The sequence below is a fragment of the Aquarana catesbeiana genome, linkage group LG12, assembly GCF_042186555.1.
Source record: "Aquarana catesbeiana isolate 2022-GZ linkage group LG12, ASM4218655v1, whole genome shotgun sequence".
NCBI lineage: Eukaryota > Metazoa > Chordata > Amphibia > Anura > Ranidae > Aquarana > Aquarana catesbeiana.
In genome coordinates this window covers 102,896,105-102,918,870 of record NC_133335.1, presented here as the reverse complement: position 1 = coordinate 102,918,870, position 22,766 = coordinate 102,896,105, and the positions used below count along the sequence as shown (strand labels likewise).

The following is a 22,766-nucleotide window of genomic DNA, read 5'->3' as shown; positions in this document are numbered from 1 at the left end:
ACTAAAATCTTGTATATAGTCCCTTATCATCCCCTCCAAGAGCTTGCATACTATTGATGTTAGGCTAACTGGTCTGTAATTCCCAGGGATGTATTTTGGCCCTTTTTTAAATATTGGAGCTACATTGGCTTTTCTCCAATCAGCTGGTACCTTTCCAGTCAGTAGACTGTCAGTAAAAATTAGGAACAATGGTCTGGCAGTTACTTGACTGAGTTCCCCCAGGACCCTCGGGTGAAAGCTACCTGGTCCCAGTGACTTATTAATGTTAAGTTTTCCAAGTCTTCTAATTCTGTCCTCTGTTGGCCATGAGGGTGCTTCCTGTGACGTGTCATGAGGTTAAACACTGCAGTTTTGGTTACTGAAGCCCCCCGATTCCCTCGTGAAGACCGAGGAGAGGAATAACTTCAATACCTTTGCCATCTCCTCATCCTTTGTAACCAGATTTCCTTCCTCATTCTTTATGGGGCCAATATGGTCTGTCCTCCCTTTTTTCTTGTTTATATACTTAAAGAATTTCTTGGCATTTTTTTTTTTTTGCTCTCCTCCGCTATGTGTCTTTCGTGTTCTATCTTAGCCGCCCTAATTGCACCCTTACATTTCTTGTTGCATTCTTTGAAAAGTCTGAATGCTGATGATGATCCCTCAGGCTTGTATTTTTTGAAGGCCTTTTTTGCTTTTATATGCATTTTTACATTGGAGTTAAGCCATCCAGGACTTTTGTTCACTCTTTTAAACTTATTTCCCAATGATTTGCACTGGCTAATGCCCTTATTTAATATGCTCTTAATGCAAACCCATTTTTCCTCCGTGTTCTTTGTTCCTAAGATTTCATCCCAATTTATATCTTCTAGCAAGGTTTGTAGTTTGTGGAAATTTGCTTTTTTGAAATTCAATGTCTTTGTATACCCTTATTTTTCCTATTTGTGTGATTTATACTGAAGCTAAGTGACCTGTGATCGCTGTAATTGCCCCTTATTTCCACATCCGTGATTAGGTCTGTATTGTTGGTAATCAGTAGGTCTAGTAATGCTTTGTTTCTAGTTGGTTTCAGGAACTTTTATCTAACCTTTTCACGGTTCTGGAACCAAAGCAGACAGTTTGCCACATCCTGGTTCTCAAGGATCTGTATTTCTTCATTCATTGATAAAAATTCCACGTGGATTTTTTGCCTCCCTTTATCAGAGAGAGTTACTGGCCTCTGTACACATTAAGGACACATAGCTGAATCTCCTCTGTTTTTTAACAAATTAGCAACTTCTCAACCTGCTGTGGTTCCTTAAAATGTTCATTTTGGTGCCCTGCCTTGTGGCCTGTCTTCAGCACTCTCTTGTTCACCAATGGTTCTAGTCCCCATGCTTCCCTGGTTAAACTCCTATAGAGAGTTCCCATTGTAGAATACTTGGATGATCTCCTGTTGAGAGAACAGTCGGCACAACTCTTGACAGACAACATGGCAAGAACAATTCCAACCTTGTTTTAGTTTTGATTCTGAACTTTCATAAGTATGTGTTGGAACCAATTCATCCCTTACCTGGGCATGGTCCTGAACACAGCTCAAGCCAGAGATTTTTCATATACAAGAAAAGATGCAAACTCCTCCCTTCCAAACTCTGACTCTTCAGTTCTTGAGCCATCCTACCCTTTGCTTTTACATTCAAGTTCTGAGGCTGATGGTAGCCTCTTGCAATGCAGCCCCATTTGCCCAGTTCTGCTCCTGATTCCTTTAATATAATGAAGCACTAACCCCAGAAGGAGCTGCTGATATTTTTGATTTGGGCCTGTACTCTGCCTTACCACCCCCAATGACTTGACTCAGCCCCTTGACACAACTGTGGTGCAGTGTTAATGTGGAGCTGATAGGGATAACCTCACAATGTACAGTATAATAACAATATACCTTTGTTATTACCTGGGTATCCGATGTTCCACCTGTTGGAAAAGGAACAACACTCCACACAAGTTGTACTTAACCAGGAAACGTAACTTTTACTGGAATCAATATGAAAGTAGTATTACAATACTGGTACTGTCACACCAACGTAGCACAACAGCCCAATGAATATACACAATAAGTTGTACACACAAATGGTATTAACTGATCTCGGGAAGTGCGTCTCTAAGTGGGACTAATGCCAGAATGGGAAATACCTTAATTCTGGGCACCTTCCCACTTCCAGTGCGCGCTTGTAACTACAAGAAGACAATGTTATATAGCACAAGAACAATCCTTAGTGAGCTCCCCCTGCTTTAGAGTGTAAACTCTCTATTAATCACAACTAGGATGCAAGGCCTTGCAATGGAATAGGAAGTCCTCTCTTTGTCTTCTGTCTTCTGCTAGCAGTTATGAATTATAATTTGTAATCCAGTGGTCAAATACACCAAGATTAAACAAAATAGATGATGACGGTATATTCTTGTAGTGTAGTAACCCGTAACTGTCTCTGATGCAATTAACTTAATTAATATTGCAATGAAGGGTAGGCTTGAGGCCTATTTGAACTCAGTCTCTAGTTCCTTCAATTCCCCTGTGTGGGACTACAGGTCCCAGCACTGTGTTACAGAGTCAGGTGAGTGATAGTGCTTTAGGAAAACTTTGGGCAACAGCCCTCTCACCCGACCAGGTCTGTGTAGCAAGACAGCTCCCTCCGGTGTACTGGGTCTTGCTTCTCTCCGGCCGGTGCCGTCGCACCGCTCCGAAAGATAGACCAGAACCTTCTGATGACTCCGACTGTCAGCCTGGATCCTTCTCAGTTCTGTCCCAGCGTCTCTCCAGCCTGCTGGTGCAAAACAAAATCACCGGTCGTGCTGCTCCTGGTAGGTGTAGGCCGTGTTCTGTGGAACACCTCCCCACAGGTCCTCACAGGCAGGCCATGCATCCCAAAGAGACCTAAAATAGCCTTTTTATAGCCTATCCAGCATGCAATTCCGTACTGAGTCCTGCTGGGTAAATCACACGGCATGCTGAGTAGGTAGGTAGTGGTGGAAAGTAAATAAAAGTCACTTCCTCTGATATTCTTCAAAGAGCAAAAATAAAATAAAGTCCATTCACCAATTTGGCCACTAGATGGTGCCATATATTAAAATATAACACGGTTCATGAGTTAACATTGTACTACATCAATAAGCAAAAATGCTGGCGCTACAATAACATCCTATTAGCAAGAGAACATCCAATTTTGTATATCCAGAGATGCCTTCTCAGCTATCTACATGCTAGAAGAGTCTTCAAAAGATTGGGTCCTTTGAGATGCTTGAGGGCCTAAAAAGCATGATTACCAGATGGGGAAAAAACATATATCATTGGTATATACGAATGATCACCAGTACCTGCCTAATCAAAAGCAAGTCCTACAAGATCTTTAGCAGCATCATGGGCAGACAAAGCAAGAACATCAGTACAGCAATTCTGCAGAGCCACTACTGGGTCCAATCATGTTAGAGTAGGGGTCCTGGAAGATTCCTAGAAATAATTTTACTGATAGTACCACTTTGCACTAGATTAATGACAAAAGGAGCCTATTTGGTTGTTATGACCAACAGAACCACTTCTCCTCTCCTGGTTTTATAAATTAATGTATTGTTTGATTGTTCCCTTCCACCTTAGTGCTCAGATGGCTGGTCTTCTATGTGAAGAGGAGGCTCAGGAGGTCGACAATGTCAAGTACATTGGATACTGCAAATATCATTTCAACAAGATGGTGAGAGATCCACAGGTATCTTATTTTGTTTCTCTATATACTGTTTGTTGTTTTCATTTTATGTGCCACATACCTCCCTATCTGTCCTTAGAAGCACTGATTTCTGTATTTTGGTGCTGCATTTTTACCATTGAAATATATGATATGCTTTGTCTGGTAATTTCTTCTTGGTATGATCTTGTAGAAACCAGTAGTTTGCTTTGGAAATTGGAGTTGGTGGTTTTAACAAGTTAAAGATGCATTCTGTGCAGTTTGCAGATAACAATATTAAGTGCAGTTATGTATAAGTGAACAAATGATACATTTACATGCCACTTGTGCAATTAGCTGGATTTGAAATTGGCCTCTTGGAGCCCCATGCACAACACCTAATAGATGGGAAGAGGGTATCTAGTCAGGCTGTACAGTGTTGACAGGAGGAAGAGAGCGCAGATATCTCTTCTGTCCAATCAGTAGGCTGGGTTGTGTTTTGATCAGTATTTTTTGACAAGTTGTGCTGTTGCTGAAGTGGAGGTTGAGGATTGGCTGTCTGACAAGGGCATCTGGATTATAGACTGGGCTCCAAAGAACCCTTTGGCAAATAGAATAGTTTCCCTATACTGTATATATTTTAACTCCATTGTTGTATAATTAGCTGGCAGCATGAAGTTCAGTTTTTATCTTCTCTTCTAAAGAGTGTAGAGTTTGCATTTCCCTTTTTTTTCATATAGTGAACTAAGTGTAAAGAGCCTTCTTCTTGTTTGTCAGTAGCTTATTATTAGAAGCAGTCAGTAGTTGTGCTCCTTAACTCACTGTAAAAAATATGATTTCTTATTTTCCCTTATTAGAAAGTCTCCCGACTCCCTTGTCCCATCATCCCTGGCCGATGCAGTCGGTCAGCTTCCCCTTCTGTGGAAAAACCCCTCTTTTATAAAGAGCGGCAGAAAAAGGTATGTATATATTTCTACAATTTTGGTCATACTTATTTATAGATGCGCCTCTTTCTATTTGGATAACTTTTTTTACTTTCCTAGAGTCATAAGGACAGGGACCGAGTTCGACATAGGAAGCACCGCGATTCACCAGGGCACATAACTGTCCCACCCCTACTGCCTATCTCTGTGGAGAAGGTATATCTTCCTCTTCCTTCTCTGCCACTAAAATTAATTGTCAAAATAAAAAATAAAAATGTTATACTTGTTCTTCGTGTGTATGTATAATTAATAAAAAAAAAAAAAAAATATATATATATATATATACACATAATGTGTATGTACAGTATCTCACAAGAGTGACTACACCCCTCACATTTTTGTAAATATTTTATTATATCTTTTCATGTGACAACACTGAAGAAATTACACTTTGCTACAATGTAGTGAGTGTACAACTTGTATAACAGTGTAAATTTGCTGTCCCCTCAAAATAACTCAACACACAGCCATTAATGTTTAAACCGCTGTCAACAAAAGTGAGTACACCCCTAAGTGAAAATGTCCAAATTGGGACCAAAGTGCCAATATTTTGTGTGGCCACCATTATTTTCAGCACTGCCTTAACCCTCTTGGGCATGGAGTTCACCAGAGCTTCACAGGTTGCCACTGGAGTCCTCTTCCACTCCTCCATGGCAACATCACGGAGCTGGTGGATGTTAGAGACCTTGCGCTCCTCCACCTTCCATTTGAGGATGCCCCACAGATGCTCAATAGGTTTAGGTCTGGAGACATGCTTGGCCAGGCCCTCACCTTTACCCTCAGCTTCTTTAAAATTATACTCACTACTTTACATTGTAGCAAAGTGTCATTTCTTCAGTGTTGTCACATGAAAAGACATAATAAAATATTTACAAAAATGTGAGGGGTGTACTCACTTTTGTGAGATACTGTATATATACATATAGTACTGTGAAAAAGTTTTTGGCAGGTGTGAAGAAGAGCTGTAAAGTAAGAATGCTTTCAAAAATGTATATTTTAATATTTTATTTTTATCAATTCACAAAATGCAAAGTGAGCAAACAGAAGAAAAACCTAAATCAAATCAATATTTGGTGTGACTACCCTTTGGCTTCAAACCAACATCAATTCTTTTACTTTGTACACTTGCATAAAGTCAGGGATTTTGTAGGAGTCAGGTGTATGATTAACCAGTTATACCAAGCAGGTGCTAATATCCTCAATTTAATAAGTAGGTTGAAACAGTCAGTAACAAACAGGAACAGCTGTGTAGGAGGCTTGAAACTGGGTTAGAAACAGCCAAACTCTGCTACTAAGTTGTGAAAGACCGTTTTATGTCACAGGTCATACACCATGGCAAAAATAAGCACAGCAACAAGACACAAGCTAGTTATATTGCATCAGCAAGGGCTTTCCCGGGCAAAGATTTCAAAGCAGACTGGGGCTTCAGGATGGGCTGTTTAAGCACTTTTGGAGAAACCCCAAAAAATTGGCAACGTTGAGATGCAGTGGCCAAATAAACTTGATATAGCAGATGAAAGACACATCATGCTTACTTCCCTTTGACATAAGAGGTCCAGCAGTGCCATCAGCACTGAACTAACGGAAACCACTGGGACCCTGATACACTAATCTACTGTCCAGAGAAATCTGACCAGAAGTGGTCTTCATGGAAGAATTGTGGCCCAAAAAGCCATACCTCCGATGTAGAAACCAGACTAGGCGACTCAAATATTCATGAAAACATAGGACCTGGGGTATAGAAAAATGGCAGCACGTGCTCTGGACTGATGAGTCAAAATTTGAAATATTTGGCAGTAGCAGGAGGCAGTTTGTTCCTGAAGGGCTGGAGAGCTGTAGAATAATGAGTGTCTGCAGGCAACAGTGAAGCATAATGCAAGTTCTTTGTTAAGTTTGGGGCTGTATTTCTGCAAATGGAGCTGAAAATTTGGTCTGGATCAATGGTGTCCTCAATGCTGAGAAATACAGGCAGATACTTAACCATCATGCCATACCATCAGGGAGGCGTGTGATTGGCCCCAAATTTATTCTGCAGGGCAACAACCCCAAACCTACAACCAATTTCATTAAGAACTATCTTCAGTGTAAAGAAGAACAAGGAGTCCTGAAAGTGATCTGTCTGGGATTACAGTGCCTTGAAAAAGTATTCATACCCCTTGAAATTTCCACATTTCGTCAAGTTACAACCAAAAATGTAAATGTATTTTATTCGGACTATATGTGATGGACCAACACAAAGTGGCACATAATTGTGAAGTGTAAGAAAAATTACAAATGGTTTTCAAACATTTTTACAAATAAATATTTGAAAAGTGTGGCGTGCATTTGTATTCAGCTCCCCTGAGTCAATACTTTGTAGAACCACCTTGAGCTGCAATTACAGCTGCAAGTGTTTTTGGGTATGTCTACTAGCTCTTTGCACATCTAGAGAGTGACATTTTTGCCCATTCTTTTTTGCAAAATAGCTCAAGCTCTGTCAGATTAGATGGAGAGCGTCTGCGAACACCAATTTTCAAGTTTTGCCACAGATTCTCAATTAGATTTAAGTCTGGATTTTGACTGGGCCATTCTAATACATGAATGTGCTTTGATCTAAACCATTCCATTGTAGCTCTGGCTGTATGTTTAGGGTTGTTGTCCTGCTGCAAGGTCAGCCTCCGCCCCAGTCTCAAGTCTTTTGCAGATTCTTAACAGGTTTTCTTCTAAGATTTCCCTGTGTTTGGCCCCATCCATCTTCCCATCAACTCTGACCAGCTTCCCTGTCTCTGCTGAAGAAAAGCATCCCCACAACATGATGCTTCCACCACCATGTTTCACGGTGGGGATGGTGTGTTGAGAGTGATGTGCAGTTTTAGTTTTCTGCCACACATAGCGTTTTGCTTTTAGGCCAAAAAGTTCTATTTTGTTCTCACCAGACCAGAGCACCTTCTTCCACATGTTTGCTGTGTCCCCCACATGGCTTTATCGCAAACTGCAAACGGGACTTCTTATGGCTTACTTTTCAACAAAAGCTTTCTTCTTGCCACTCTTCCATAAAGGCCAGATTTGTGGAGTGCACGACTATTCTCCCAAAGGCTTTCTTCTTGCCACTCTTCCATAAAGGCCAGATTTGTGGTGTGCACGACTATTCTCCCACCTGAGCTGTGGATCACTGCCGCTTCCCCAGAGGCAGGGCTCGAGTCCTGCGGGAACGGCGTTCCTGTACTTTTTCCACAGCAGAAACGCGGTTTCCGTTAGCAGCCGCATCCCGCAATTCACATGCATGTACACGCATTCCGGTGGAGGAGGTGAGAGGTACAGATACCAGGACAGATGGACTCTGTTGTCTGCTGCATATGTATGCAGGTGACATCCTTAAAATAAGGTGACTACCAGAAGATGTTTGCTTCCTCCCCCTTCCTTCCCTCTTCCTTGGTTACGGTCCGATGCCCACCAGACCAGATCAATAGCTTTGACACTACTGATCACTTGCCGGATGATGTTTTGATTCTTCCAGTGATGCTGCAAACCACAGACAGTCAAACTTAGATGCATGTAGATTTGGCCAGAAGAAGCAGTCGATGGCTCTACGAAACGCGTCGGAATTCTCCATGCACCAGCTACTTTAACCACTTGCGGACCACCCGCCATCATTATACCGCGGCTATTTGAAGTGGAATATCGTTGTCATGGCAGCAGCTAGCAGTATCCACTTCTTCAGCGGGCGGTCCGCTTTCAGATAAAAGTGATCTCAGCAGCGGATTAGCCGTGAGATCACTTATCGGTAGCACGAGAGGGGCCTCACCCCCCTCCTCCGCCACGCTCCAGTGACCCCCGCCGCTTACCAGAGTCGCCGGTAGCGGCGGATGCGATCGGGTCCTTTCCCCTGCTTGGCATGGAGCCTTGTGAGGGGAAGATGGCCCATACCTGGCTCCATACTATTGCAGGGCGGAATTGGCGTCAAAACGTCATTTCCGCCCATGGTTCTTAAAGGGACATTTTTTTTTTTATAACAACATTTTTTTTTTTCTTTTTTTTTTCTTTTGTATGAGATCTGAGGTCTTTTTGACCCCAGATCTCATATTTAAACGGTCCTGTAATGCTTTTTTTTCTATTACAAGGAATGTTTACATTCCTTATACTAGGAATAAAAGTGACACAATTTTTTATTTTAAAGAATAGTGTAAAAATAAAAAGCTAAATAAATAAGACATTTTTTTTTTTTTTTTAACACGCCTTGTCCCGACAAGCTTGCGTGCAGAAGCGAACACATACGTGAGTAGTGCCTGCATATGAAAACAGTGTTCAAACCACACATGTGAGGTATCACTGTGATCAATAGGACGAGAGCAATAATTCTAGCCCTAGACCTCCTCTGTAACTCAAAACATGCAACCTGTACAGTTTTTGAATTTTGAAGCATGACATGTTGGGTATCAATTTACTCGGCGTAACATCAACTTTCATAATATAAAAAAAATTGGGCTAACTTTACTGTTGTCTTATTTTTTAATTAAAAAAAGTGTATTTTTTCAAAAAATAAAGTGCGCTTGTAAGACTGCTGCGCAAATACGGTGTGACAGAAAGTATTGCAATGACCACCATTTTATTCTCTAGGGTGTTAGAAAATAAATATATAATGTTTGGGGGTTTTAAGTAATTTTCTACAAAAAAAATTATTTTGACTTGTAAACAACAAGTTTGAAAAATAGGCCCAGTCCTTAAAGGGGTTGTATGGGTTTTTAAAAAAAATAACAAACATGTTATACTTACCTCCACTGTGCAGTTCGTTTTGCACAGAGTGGCCCCCGATCCTCCTGTTCTGGGGTCCCTCTGCGGCTTTCTCGGCTCTTCCCCGCAATAGCTAACCCCCCTCTGGGAAGCTCTATCCCGAGGGGTTTAGCTTGCGGGCGCGCTCCCTGTCATACACGCTGCGTCCATAGACACAGAGTGTATGACTAGGTCCCGCCCCCCGGCAGCCGCGTCATTGGATGTGATTGACAGCAGCGCGAGCCAATGGCTGTGCTGCTATCAATCTATCCTATCTATCCAATCAACAGCCAGACGGAGAAGAGGATACCGGGGGATGCGCACAGCAGGTGAACGGGCTTAGGTAAGTGAACGGGGGGCTGGGGGGGCCGTCATTACCAGGTGTTTTTTCACCTTAATGCATAGGATGCATTAAGGTGAAAAAACACGACCCTTTACAACCACATTAAGTGATTAATAACCTTTTAAAGGTTTTAAGTATCGTGATTGGCTTTTGCCACACGTTTTGCTATGTTGTCAATTTTATGTTATTTATGTAATTTGTAATAAACTCAATTTTTAACATTATATTGTTGTGTGCTTACCTCAGTGACAGTCGTACTTTCCTCAAAAGTCCCCCCTTCTTTCTATGTCACATGTGTGCCCTGTCACTATGTCCCGGGTACCTTCATTCCAGGACAATACAGTGTCCCAGAATGAAATGAGGACACACAGCCACCCTACTAGCTGATTGCTGGAACTGGTTGTTAGGGCCGTCCCGTCTGGCGTCTAGCAACCAGTGATGTCACAACCAGGGTCCCAGAGTGAGTCCAGGAGGAGTGAGGCCTGCGCTAGTGCTGCGAGTCAACCCACCTCCTCTCCTTCTCTGGCCGCAGCACCCAGAGTGACTTGCAGCCAGGGACTCACTGATGTGCATGACTAATAGTTGTCCTGTGGACAGATTCTCCCACCTGAGCTGTGGATCTCTGCAGCTCCTCCAGAGTTACCATGGACCTCTTTGCTGCTTCTCTGAATAATGCTCTCCTTGCCCCTACCTGTCAGTTTAGGTGGATGGCCATGTCTTGGTAGGTTTGCAGTTGTGCCATACTCTTTCCATTTTCGGATGATGGATTAAACAGTGCTCCATGAGATGTTCAAAGCTTGAAATATTTTTTTATAACCTAACCCTGCTTTAAACTTCTCCACAACTTTATCCCTGACCTTTCTGGTGCATTCCTTGACCTTCATGATGCTGTTTGTTCACTAAGGTTCTCTAACAAACCTCCGAGGGCTTCATAGAACAGCTGTATTTATACTGAGAAATTACACACAGGTGGACTCTATTTACTAATTAGGTGACTTCTGAAGGCAATAGGTCCCAGTAGATTTTAGTTAGGGGTATCAGAGTAAAGGGGGCTAAATACAAATGAACGCAACACTTTTAAGATATTTATTTGTAAAAAATTTTGAAAACCATTTAGCATTTTCCTTCTAGTTCACAATTACGTGTCACTTTGTGTTGGTCTATCACATAAAATCCAAATAAAATACATTTGTGTTTTTGGTTGTAACATGACAAAAGGGGTATGAATACTTTTTCCAAGGAACTGTATATGAAGAACAGAAGAATTTTAGGCAGCCTACATCCACAGAAGATTTATGGTTAGTTCTCAAATATGTTTGGAACAACCTGCCTGGTGAGTTCCTTCAAAAACTGTGTGCAAGTATACCTAGAAAAATTGATACTGTTTTGAAGGCTAAGGGTGATCACACCAGATAATTGATTTGGATTTCTCTTCTGTTCATTTACTTTCCATTTTGCTAATTGACAAAACTATTAACGCTTCTATAGGTCTATTTCTGAAAGCATTCTTAATTTACAGCACTTTTTCACACCTGCTTAAAACTTTTGCACAGTAGTGTGTATGTGTGTGTATGTATGTATGTATGTATATATATATATATATATATATATATATATATATATATATATAGACACTTTGCTACAATGTAAAGTAGTGTGTGTACAGCTTGTATAACAGTGTACATTTCCTGTCCCCTCAAAATAACTCAACACACAGCCATTAATGTCTAAACCGCTGGCAACAAAAGTGAGTACACCCCTAAGTGAAAATGTCCAAATTTAACCCAATTAGCCATTTTCTCTCCTCGGTGTCATGTGACTCGTTAGTTTTACAAGGTCTCAGGTGTGAATGGGGAGCAGGTGTCTTAGATTTTGTGTTATCGCTCTCACTCTCTCATACTTGTCACTGGAAATTCAACATGGCACCTCATGGCAAAGAACTCTCTGAGGATCTGAAAAAAAGAATTGTTGCTCTACATAAAGATGGCCTAGGCTATAAGAAGATTGCCAAGACCCTGAAACTGAGCTGCGGCACGGTTGCCAAGACCATACAGCAGACAGGTTCCACTCAGATCAGGCCTCTCCATGGTTGTCTAAAGAAGTTGAGTGCACTTGATCAGCGTCATAGCCAGAGGTTGTCTTTGGGAAATAGACGTATGAGTGCTGCCAGCATTGCTGCAGAGGTTGAAGGGGTGGGGGGTCAGCCTGTCAGTGCTCAGACCATATGCCGCACACTGCATCAAATTGGTTTGCATGGCTGTCGTCCCAGAAGGAAGCCTCTTCTAAAGATGATGCACAAGAAAGTCCTTAAACAGTTTGCTGAAAACAAGCAGACAAAGGACATGGATTACTGGAACCACATGTCCTGTGGTCTGATAATACCAAGATAAACTTATTTGGTTCAAATGTTGTCAAGTGTGTGTGGCGACAACCAGGTGAGGAGTACAAAGACAAGTGTGTCTTGCCTATAGTCAAGCATGGTGGTGGAAGTGTCATGGTCTGGGGCTGCATGAGTGCTGCCGAAACTGGGGAGCTACAGTTCATTGAGGGAAACACGAATGCCAACATGTACTGTGACATACTTAAGCAGAGCATGATCCCCTCCCTTCGGAGACTGGGCTGCAGGGCAGTATTCCAACATAACGACCCCAAACACACCTCCAAGACGACCACTGCCTTGCTAAAGAAGTTGAGGGTAAAGGTGATGGACTGGCCAAGAATGTCTCCGGACCTAAACTATTGAGCATCTGTGGGTCATCCTCAAACAGAAGGTGGAGGAGTGCAAGGTCTCTAACATCCACCAGCTCTGTGATGTCGTCATGGAGGAGTGGAAGAGGACTCAATTTTGTTGCCAGCGGTTTAGACATTAATGGCTGTGCGTTGAGTTATTTTGAGGGGACAGCAAATTTACACTGTTATACAAGCTGTACACTCACTACTGTACATTGTAGCAAAGTGTCATTTCTTCAGTGTTGTCACATGATAAGATATAATAAAATATTTACAAAAATGTGAGGGTGAGATACTGTGTGTGTATATATATGTGTGTATGTATGTGTGTGTATATGTATATATGTATATGAGAGAATTTTGCTGCTAGACATTCCATATGAAGTGTCTACATTTCTCTGGTAGCGATGTGGACATCCAAAGAAGGACCCTCTTTCTTTGCAGTGAGGAAGTAAGAAGATTCACGACCCAATATATCACATGATCATGTATTTAAGTAAAACACAGTATTAGCCTAATTTTAGGTTAGTGGGAAGGGGGGAGGGGGTATAAAACTGTTTAACCGCTTGCCGATCAGCTGCCGCTGCGGCAAGCTGGCTCGGCTGGGGGAATCGCCATAGCTGTATGTCGCGATCGTTCCCCACAGAGACAGAACGGGGATCCGCCGAAGTAAACAAGGCAGATCTCCATTCTGATGGGTTGACACACAGATCTTGTCTTTCTGCTATGCAGGAAATATTGTTTTTTTTTTTTTCAAAATTGACCCTCTTTTTTGGTATAGCACAAAAAATAAAAAGGAGGGGGAGAGACGAAGAAGAAGAGAGGAGAGGGAAAAAAGGGTGGGGGAGAATGGAATGTAGTTAGGATTAAGTGCCTAACTAGGTTTCTTTTAATTTGTCTGTGAGAGCCTGGCAACATGGACAGCATCTGACGTTTATTTGGGATTTTATCTCCCACCAGTTTATCAAACAATTGTAGTATGTTATCCCAAAACAGGACAATTTTTGGACAGGTGCCAGCAAGTATCAGGGATACAAGGATCAATTTTATGTAAAAGTGTAGGGCAGTGGCACCATCTTGCTAAGATCCGATAATCGCGAGAGGATTGATCCTATTGTTTATATGTGACCTCACTGTATTGTCATTTTGTGACTGAGGCAAGCTAAATTCACACTGTTGTGCTTGTTAAAGGGGTTGTAAAGGTTTGTTTTTTGTTTTTTTTAAATAACAAACATGTTATACTTACCTTCTCTGTGCAAGGCTTTTGCACAAAGCGGCCCTGATCCTCCTCTTCTGGCATCCCTCAGCGGCTTCTGGCTCCTCCTCTTCTTGAGTGCCCCCACAAAGAGCCGCTTTCCATGGTCGCACTCGTGCGGGCGCGCTCCTGAGTCCTGCTGCTGTGTCCATTGACACAGACAGCAGGACTCGGTCACACCCCCCGGCTCCCGTGTCACTGGATTTGATTGATTTTATCAGCAGCTCTCCTGCTCTGCTCCTCCACGCTCACTGGAGCGCTGAGCTGTGGAGGTACAGGGAGCGGCCATCTCAGCGTCTGAACGGCTCGCTGACATGTTGGGAGTCATCAGTCCAGGCACCTGGTGGATCCAGACTCCCAGAGTCAGGATGACGTGGTGCCTGGACTGATCTGTGTGACGTCAGCAGAGAGCGGACTTCAGACCGCTCTCTGCTGAAAATGGGTCACAGGAGTGCAAAACGAATTGCACTCCTGTGACCCTTAGGAGAAGTCCAGCCAAACGAGCTCAGGCTGGACTTCTCCTGTAATGAAAAATAGCTGCGAATATCATTAGTTAATGTCAGTGGAACACTTTTGTATACCACACAAATCTTGAAATATTTGACAAAGTGCCCAAACTGAAACACAATACCAACCTATTTTTTTCAAAGTGCCAAGCAGCGCTATGAAAAAGGTATACACCGGTCAGTGCAGGGACAGGCACGGACCAAGGCTGTGGCAGACATTTTCCAAAGTACAGACCTTAGTGAAGGGCACCAAGGTACATTTTTAATTAAAACCATCAAAAAACACTATCTGGCCTAGTTCTACAAGTACAAATATGTTTAAAATAACATTTATATAAAGACTGCTTATGGTATACTGTTAGACAGCATCTGTCACCTCAAGCGCAGATGCCGAGACTCTGTCTGATGCTAAGTCTCTTAAGTCCTTAGATGCTACACCTGAGGAGTTACAGGCTGCTGCTGTTCCTTCCAGACTTAAAGTGACCTAATTCACACCACTTTAAAGCGTGAGGATCAGCCTGCAGCTTCTATCAGTGCTGTCCCTAGTCTAGGCTCCTGTAGGCTCCCTTAAGGATGCCAAGACCTTTCTGGGGCACTCATTGTTTCCAGTAGTCCTTTATGGAGACTAGAAGAACACTGACAAGTTGCTGATGTCTCCCAAATGGCTGGCAGTACTAATTTATGAGGACCCTGGCTTAACAAAACTTTGACAAACCCTGTACAGTATGTGCCTATGTTTAGGGCCCCATTCACAAGCTTTTGGAGTCTCTTACTATTACATTGTTCTCTTGGCAGGCCCTGCCCTTGCAACCTGTCTTGAACACTTGTCATCCAGACTTTAGCTGACTGGGATAAGACAATAAGAAGGGATCCGGGTACTATTCAAGATGATCCCTTACTAAATGAGCGTTTAGAGTTTATCATGGCAGCCTTGAGCCACTGTGTGGATGACTTGCTGGATGTCACCGGTCTCATTTCATCTGTGGTAAAGTGTTGGCCTGTGAAACCAGCATACAAAAAGAGGCTACTTTGCATGTCCTTCAGGGGACAGCATATCCTCGAGCTGCTCTGGACACCCTTATCAATGATGTCAAAGAAGGTAAGACTAATCACCTGCCCCAGCAGAAGAAGCCTAGGCCTCAACCTGAGAAGGCCCATCCCTCTTGCAGGCCAAGAAAAGTTGCTTTAGTTACTCCCAGGCCTCTGCTTCCAAATCCAGGCCCAAACCTGGTTCCCAGTCCACCCACAAAGTCTGGTCTTCCAAGTCCCCCAAGCCCTCTTGTTCGGCATTTGTTTGCCATCCAAACTGCATGTGACACTGCACAGATTAGCAACTCTCTATAAAACTTTTGGGTCTTCTGAAGCAGGAGTTATTGCCCAGTAATGGTTCCAGGGGTTTTACTCTAATCTGTTTACAGTTCCCAAACCAAAAGGGGGCATCTCGACCATCTTGAACTCAAGTCCCTAAATTTCGTCACTCAGGCCCTGAATCCACATGGAATCCAAAGTTCTGTCATCAGAGAGACGTTCTGGCCTCTCTGAACATCAAGAATGCACACTTGCATGTCACCATTTCTCTTTTGTCTATTAAGGGAAACGGAAATTCTGAGACTGACAGGTTTACTGCTGCCTAGAGGAGAATTGGACACTTTTAGAAATATTTTGGGCCAACCCCAGTATAAACCTCCCTTACTCCCAACTAGGGATGAGCCGAACACCCCCCTGTTCGGTTCGCACTAGAACATGCGAACAGGAAAAAAGTTCGTTCGAACACGCGAACACCTTTAAAGTCTATGGGACACGAACATGAATAATCAAAAGTGCTAATTTTAAAGGCTTATATGCAAGTTATTGTCATAAAAAGTGTTTGGGGACCTGGGTCCTGCCCCAGGGGACATGGATCAATGCAAAAAAAACTTTTAAAAATGGCAGTTTTTTCAGGAGCAGTGATTTTAATAATGCTTAAAGTCAAACAATAAAAGTGTAATATCCCTTTAAATTTCGTAGCTGGAGGGTGTCTATAGTATGCCTGTAAAGGGGTGCATGTTTCCCGTGTTTAGAACAGTCTGACAGCAAAATTACATTTCAAAGGAAAAAAGCCATTTAGAACTACTCGCGGCTATTGCATTGCCGGTCCGACAATACACATAGAAGTTCATTGATAAAAACGACATGGGAATTCCCCACAGGGGAACCCCGAACCAAAATTAAAAAACAAAAATGACGTGGGGGTCCCCCTAAATTCCATACCAGGCCCTTCAGGTCTGGTATGGATATTAAGGGGAACCCCGGCCAAAATTAAAAAAAAAAAAAAAACGTGGGGGTCCCCCTAAATTCCACACCAGACCCTTCAGGTCTGGTATGGATTTTAAGGGAAACCCCGCTCCAAAAAAAAAAAAAAAAACGGTGTGGGGTCCCCCCAAAAATCCATACCAGACCCTTATCCGAGCACGCAACCTGGCAGGCCGCAGGAAAAGAGGGGGGGATGAGAGAACGGCCCCCCCCTCCTGAATCGTACCAGGCCACATGCCCTCAACATTGGGAGGGTGCTTTGGGGTAGCCCCCCAAAACACCTTGTCCCCATGTTGATGAGGACAAGGGCCTCATCCCCACAACCCTGGGCGGTGGTTGTGGGGGTCTGCGGGCGGGGGGCTTATCGGAATCTGGAAGCCCCCTTTAACAAGGGGACCCCCAGATCCCAGCTCCCCCCTGTGTGAAATGGTAAGGGGGTAAAAAATGTTAAAAATGACAAGACAGTTTTTGACAATTCCTTTATTTAAATGCTTCTTCTTTCTTCTATCTATCTTCATCTTCTTCTGGCTCTTCTGGTTCTTCCTCCGGCGTTCTCGTCCAGCATCTCCTCCGCGGCGTCTTCTATCTTCTTCTCCTCGGGCCGCTCCGCACCCATGGCATGGGGGGAGGCTCCCGCTCTTCTCTTCATCTTCTTCTCTTCTTCATCTTCTTCTTCTCTGCTTCATCTTCTTCTCTTCTTAATTTTCTTCTCTGGGCCGCTCCGCATCCATGCTGGCATGGAGGGAGGCTCCCGCTGTGTGACGGCGTCTCCTCGTCTGACGGTTCTTAAATAACGGGGGCGGGGCCACCCAGTGACCCCTCTGACGCACGGTGACTTGACGGGACTTCCCTGTGACGTCACGGGGAATGCCACAGGGAAGTCCCGTCATGTCCCGTGTGCCAGAGGGGGGTGGGGTCACCGGGTGGCCCCACCCCCCGTTATTTAAGAACCGTCAGAAGAGGAGATGCCGTCACACAGCGGGAGCCTCCCTCCATGCCAGCATGGATGCGGAGCGGCCCGGAGAAGAAGATGAAGAGAAGAAGATGAAGAGAAGAGCAGGAGCCTCCCCCCATGCCATGGTTGCAGAGCGGCCCGAGGAGAAGAAGATAGAAGACGCCGCGGAGGAGATGCTGGAAGAGAACACCGGAGGAAGAAGAATAGAAGCTAGAAGAAAGAAGAAGCATTTAAATAAAGGAATTGTCAAAAACTCTCTTGTCATTTTTAACATTTTTGACAGTTTTTTAGTGAAATGGTAGTACCCCCTTACCATTTCACACGGGGGGCGGGATCTGGGGGTCCCCTTGTTAAAGGGGGCTTCCAGATTCCGATAAGCCCCCCACCCGCAGACCCCCACAACCACCGGCCAGGGTTGTGGGGATGAGGCCCTTGTCCTCATCAACATGGGGACAAGGTGTTTTGGGGGGCTACCCCAAAGCACCCTCCCAATGTTGAGGGCATGCGGCCTGGTATGGTTGAGGGCATACGGCCTGCCAGGTTGTGTGCTCGGATAAGGGTCTGGTATGGATTTTTGGGGGGACCCCACGCCGTTTTTTTTTTTTTTTTGGCGCGGGGTTCCCCTTAATATCCATACCAGACCTGAAGGGCCTGGTATGGAATTTAGGGGGACCCCCACGTCATTTTTTTTTTTTTAATTTTGGTTCGGGGTTCCCCTGTGGGGAATTCCCATGTCGTTTTTATGAATGAACTTCTATGTGTATTGTCGGACCGGCAATGCAATAGCCGCGAGTAGTTTTAAATGGCTTTTTTCCTTTGAAATGTCATTTTGCTGTCAGACTGTTCTAAACACGGGAAACATGCGCCCATTTACAGGCATACTATAGACACCCCCCAGCTACGAAATTTAAAGGGATATTACAATTTTATTGTTTGACTTTAAGCATTTTTAAAATCACTGCTCCTGAAAAAACGGCCGTTTTTAAAACTTTTTTTTGCATTGATCCATGTCCCCTGGGGCAGGACCCAGGTCCCCAAACACTTTTTTATGACAATAACTTGCATATAAGCCTTTAAAATTAGCACTTTTGATTTCTCCCATAGACTTTTAAAGGGTGTTCCGCGGCATTCGAATTTGCCGTGAATACCCCAAATTGTTTGCTGTTCGCCGAACTTGCGAACAGCCAATGTTCGAGTCGAACATGAGTTCGACTCGAACTCGAAGCTCATCCCTACTCCCAACATGCTTCAGTTTTTTTTTCAGTTTACTGGATACCTTTTTTCTTCAAATAAGATTCTTACTACATCACTGTTGACCTGGTCCCAATTTCCAGCTGTCCAGATTGGCCTTTCCTCAGTTTGACTTTAAAGTGTCATACCTAGACCCTGCTGGGCTGGGTGGTGCAGGGCTTGTCTGAAATGTGACCTTTTGGTCTGCATTGTGGCACTTTCCCGATCTGTGTGTGCTGATAAAAGATAGCTTTAAAGTGTTGTCCAGATCCAGAGCCGTGCCACAGCACCAGGCATGACCCATTTTCTGAAAACTCCACTGAGTGTCACCCATCATCCTCTGGTTGGAGTATAGCACACTTTTCTGCCATTTGTCAAGTGAGCACCTGATGCACATGTAAATTTCCTTTGTTTGTCCCTGCTGCCTGCCTATAGTGACCTGGTCGCTTTCATCCACCTGAGCCTATTTCTGCTACCCAGCAGTTGGGTTCTTGAGTGCCTGAGTCCTTATCCTATATCCTGAGCTATATTGCGTTCCACCTTGCCATGCAACATTACTGTTTATAGTCACATGGTACACAGTTCCAGCTCACCCTCCCCTTATGGTTCTGGTGCTTCCTGCATAGTGCTCCTTGACGTTCCTAAAACTGATGGCCTGGAAGAATGCTCTCTGCAAGAGTCTATGCCATCCTCTGGAGTATTCCTTAGCTCTGTTGGGAGTGGCTGACTCCTCAGCTCTATCTCAGGAGGATTTGACTGCAGTCATGTAGGATTTTATGGACCAAATAGCACATTTAATTGATGTTGCATATTTCTACCCCTTCCCCTGTAGAATCAGGGGCCTCTGAGACTTCAGCTGCTGACACTCTATGTGGCGCTGAGTCTCAACCCTTAATGGATGAACCTGCACCAGAGGAGTCACACCCTTACTAGCAAATTAAAGGAGAGCTTTTTTTTTTTTTACTTGGTACACACAACTTTAACCACTTGCTACCCAGGCCATATGTTTTTTTTTAGCAGAGACCCTAGAGAATAAGATGGCAGTCATTGCAACTTTTTATCTTGTACAGTATTTGCGCAGCAATTTTTCAAGTTCAATGTTTCATGCATTAAAAAAAATAAAACTGTAAAGTTAGCCCAATTTTTCTATATAATGTGAAAGATGACGTTATGCCGAGTAAATAGATACCTAACATGTCTTCAAAATTGCACACGCTCATGGAATGGCGCCAAACTTCGGTACTTAAAAATGCCCATACGCGACAATTTAAAATTTTTTACAGGTTACATGTTTTGAGTTTCAGAGGAGGTCTAGTGCTAGAATTATTGCTCTTGCTCTAACGTTCGCGGCGATACCTCACATGCGTGGTTTGAATGCTGTTTACATATGTGGGCAAGACGTATGTTTTCGCTTCTGCGAGCGAGCACGTGGGGACAGGGGCGCTTTAAAAAAAAAAAATATTGTTAATTTTACTTTTATTTTTCTTGTTTGACACTTTCTTTTTACATTTTTTTTGATCGCTTTTATTCCTATTACAAAGAAAATTGAGTACTGTCCGTGATACTTTTTTTATTTGCACTAACATACAATTTTTCAGGACAAGCTTTCGGGGGAAGGTCCTCTTCTTCAAGGTCCAAGCAGTACATCCCAGTTTACTCCAGTTGAGTACTGCTTGGACCTTGAAGAAGGGGACATACCCCGAAAGCTTGTCCTGAAAAATTGTATGTTAGTGCAAATAAAAAAAGTATCACGGACAGTACTCAATTTTCTCTGTCACAATTGCACTAATACGGCTACAATCAAATCAAGTATTCCTATTACAAGGAATGTAAACATCCCTTGTAATAGGAATAGTGCTTGGCAGGTCCTCTTAACAGTGAGATCTGTGGTCAATAATTCCCCAGATCGCACCTCTAGGCTGGGAAGCCTGAAATAAATAAAAAAATAAACGATCCTGGCTTTCCAGCCGAGGCGGCGGCATTTTTTCAAATACAGAGGCCGGGCGTGACGTCATAACATCGCGTCCGGCCTCTGAACCATCATAGAGACTCCGGGTACCATCTGGCCCACCGAAAATTTCTATGGTCAGCATCCGAGGCCGGTCGGTTCCTTCTTTGGTTCGCCGATGGCAGGGGCGAGCCAGGAGAAGCTCCGGAGGGTGGCGGGGGGGGGGGGGGCAGTGCAGCCGCCAGAATCCTTCCACCTGGAAATGTGTGGATGTAGAAATATTCCTCTCACTTCACGGTGTGCTGCTATATGTAACATATGTGTCACAAAAGACTTTGCACTGCCACCGCTTCCACACTTCTCCAGTAACCGTGCCCCACCGCACGTGTCGGGGGTTGCCTACGCATGAAAATATCTATTGCGTTACATACCCCTGTGCACACCGGAGTGGGAGCAATATTTCGAGCACCAGACCTCCTCTGTAATGCTAAACGAATGACCAATAGGGAGCTTTTAAAATGTTGCCTATGGAAAATATAGGGTACTGAAGTTTGTCATCATTTCATGGTCGCAGGCAAATTTTAAATTTGACATGTTTGGTATCTATTTACTCGGCACAACCACATCTTTTATATTTTACCCAAAAAATTATGTTTTTACGTTTTCTAGATGTTTGCGGCAATATTGTGTGACATCAAAAATTGTAACTATGACTATTTTATTCTCTGGGGTGTCTGTTTTCAGAAAATATATAATGTTTTGGGGGTTTTATATAGTCTTTAGGGCTAAAATTATTTTTTTAAGCATGTGTGCAGCGAAAGGGTTAAAGTAGTAAACCCTTACATATACCCAGTGAAGTAATTGGTCTCAGGCGATACACAGAGATGAAAAAAATCCTCCAACATAAGAACATAAGTTTGTTTATCTGAAGTCTTCTCTTCTCTACATCCGTTTAATTTATAAAGCTTATTTGAGCTGATAAAAAACAGGGGGCAATGAGTTGAAGTTACATCCTGCACAGCTCAGTGAGGAGTTCTGAGAGCTGATTGAAGGGAAAGAACCCCCCCTCCCCTCCCCCTTCTCCCCTCCCCTCCCCCTTCTCCCCTCCCCTCCCCCTTCTCCCCTCCCCCTTCTCCCCTCCCCCTTCTGACAGCACACAGGAACAGAGCTGAGGCAATCAATCAGTTGGAGCTCCCCCCCTCACCTTTTTTCTCTTGGTGTCAGGAAAGCATGTCAGAAGGGATACATGCTGATAGCAGAGGAACAAAACAGTAGAGGGAAAAGACACTTAGTGCTTTTAATTGAGACACGTGCACACTGTAGAGAGATATGCTTTGTTCCTATTTCGTGTCTGAGCTTTACAGCCACTTTAAGTTGCTTCTGGGGGTTCTTTGAACTGCAGGCTGCCCCAGGTTTTACTCTTTTGTAATATGGGTCCGTTGGTGTTTTGTTTCTGTTGCCCACCTCTTAGTTGGACCAGTTGTAGCTGAATGACTGAATCTGGTCTTCTTTAATTAATGAGAAAGAAGACAGGATTTTTGTTAAAAAACATGGTATATAGGAAATCCGCCCACTCCTGTACTCCAAACGCTGCGCTAATGGAAATAAAGCCTCAATTGAGCAGCCACTTTAATGTATGTGAATATGTAAACAAAAATTTGATTTACCATGAAACTAGCCCCTACCAATAGTGAAACCAAATAGCAGCGCTAAACCAATTATATTAAATAAACAAGTGGAAAACTGCATACACAATATAAATATTATAAAGTGTAAATATTGTACTAATAATAACTCCACAACACAGTGTACCAAATAATATAAACCGTGTCCTGAAAGAAATGTGTATGATCAATTATGTGAATAAGTGATCCATAAAAACAATAAATAATGTGATAAATAATGAAAAGTCCAAGAAATTGTGATAAACAAATAGTGATATATTCCTTTTGACACTAATCCGTGACTTCAAACCAACGGATCGAAACAGCTTCTTATCCATCAGGAGTGGTCATCACCCTGTTTGGATCAAGAACATCCCTAAGGGACAGATGCTGAGAGTCCGTCGGAATTGTACTGAACAGGAACATTATTTCTCACAGGCTAA

At 43.3% G+C, this 22,766-nt stretch overlaps 1 protein-coding gene across 5 annotated transcripts in view; it reads left to right on the top strand.

Annotated features, from left to right (window-relative positions):
* Positions 1–22,766, top strand: part of MLLT6 (MLLT6, PHD finger containing) — a 362,286-nt gene that overhangs the window by 180,481 nt on the left and 159,039 nt on the right. For 4 of the 5 annotated variants that reach the window (XM_073608239.1, XM_073608240.1, XM_073608238.1 and 1 more), the window contains 3 exons: positions 3,605–3,713; positions 4,526–4,627; positions 4,712–4,807. In XM_073608239.1, coding sequence (XP_073464340.1) covers positions 3,605–3,713; positions 4,526–4,627; positions 4,712–4,807 — 307 coding nt within the window. The remainder of the gene's footprint in view (positions 1–3,604; positions 3,714–4,525; positions 4,628–4,711; positions 4,808–22,766) is intronic. The other variant, XM_073608237.1, reaches the window with a different exon arrangement.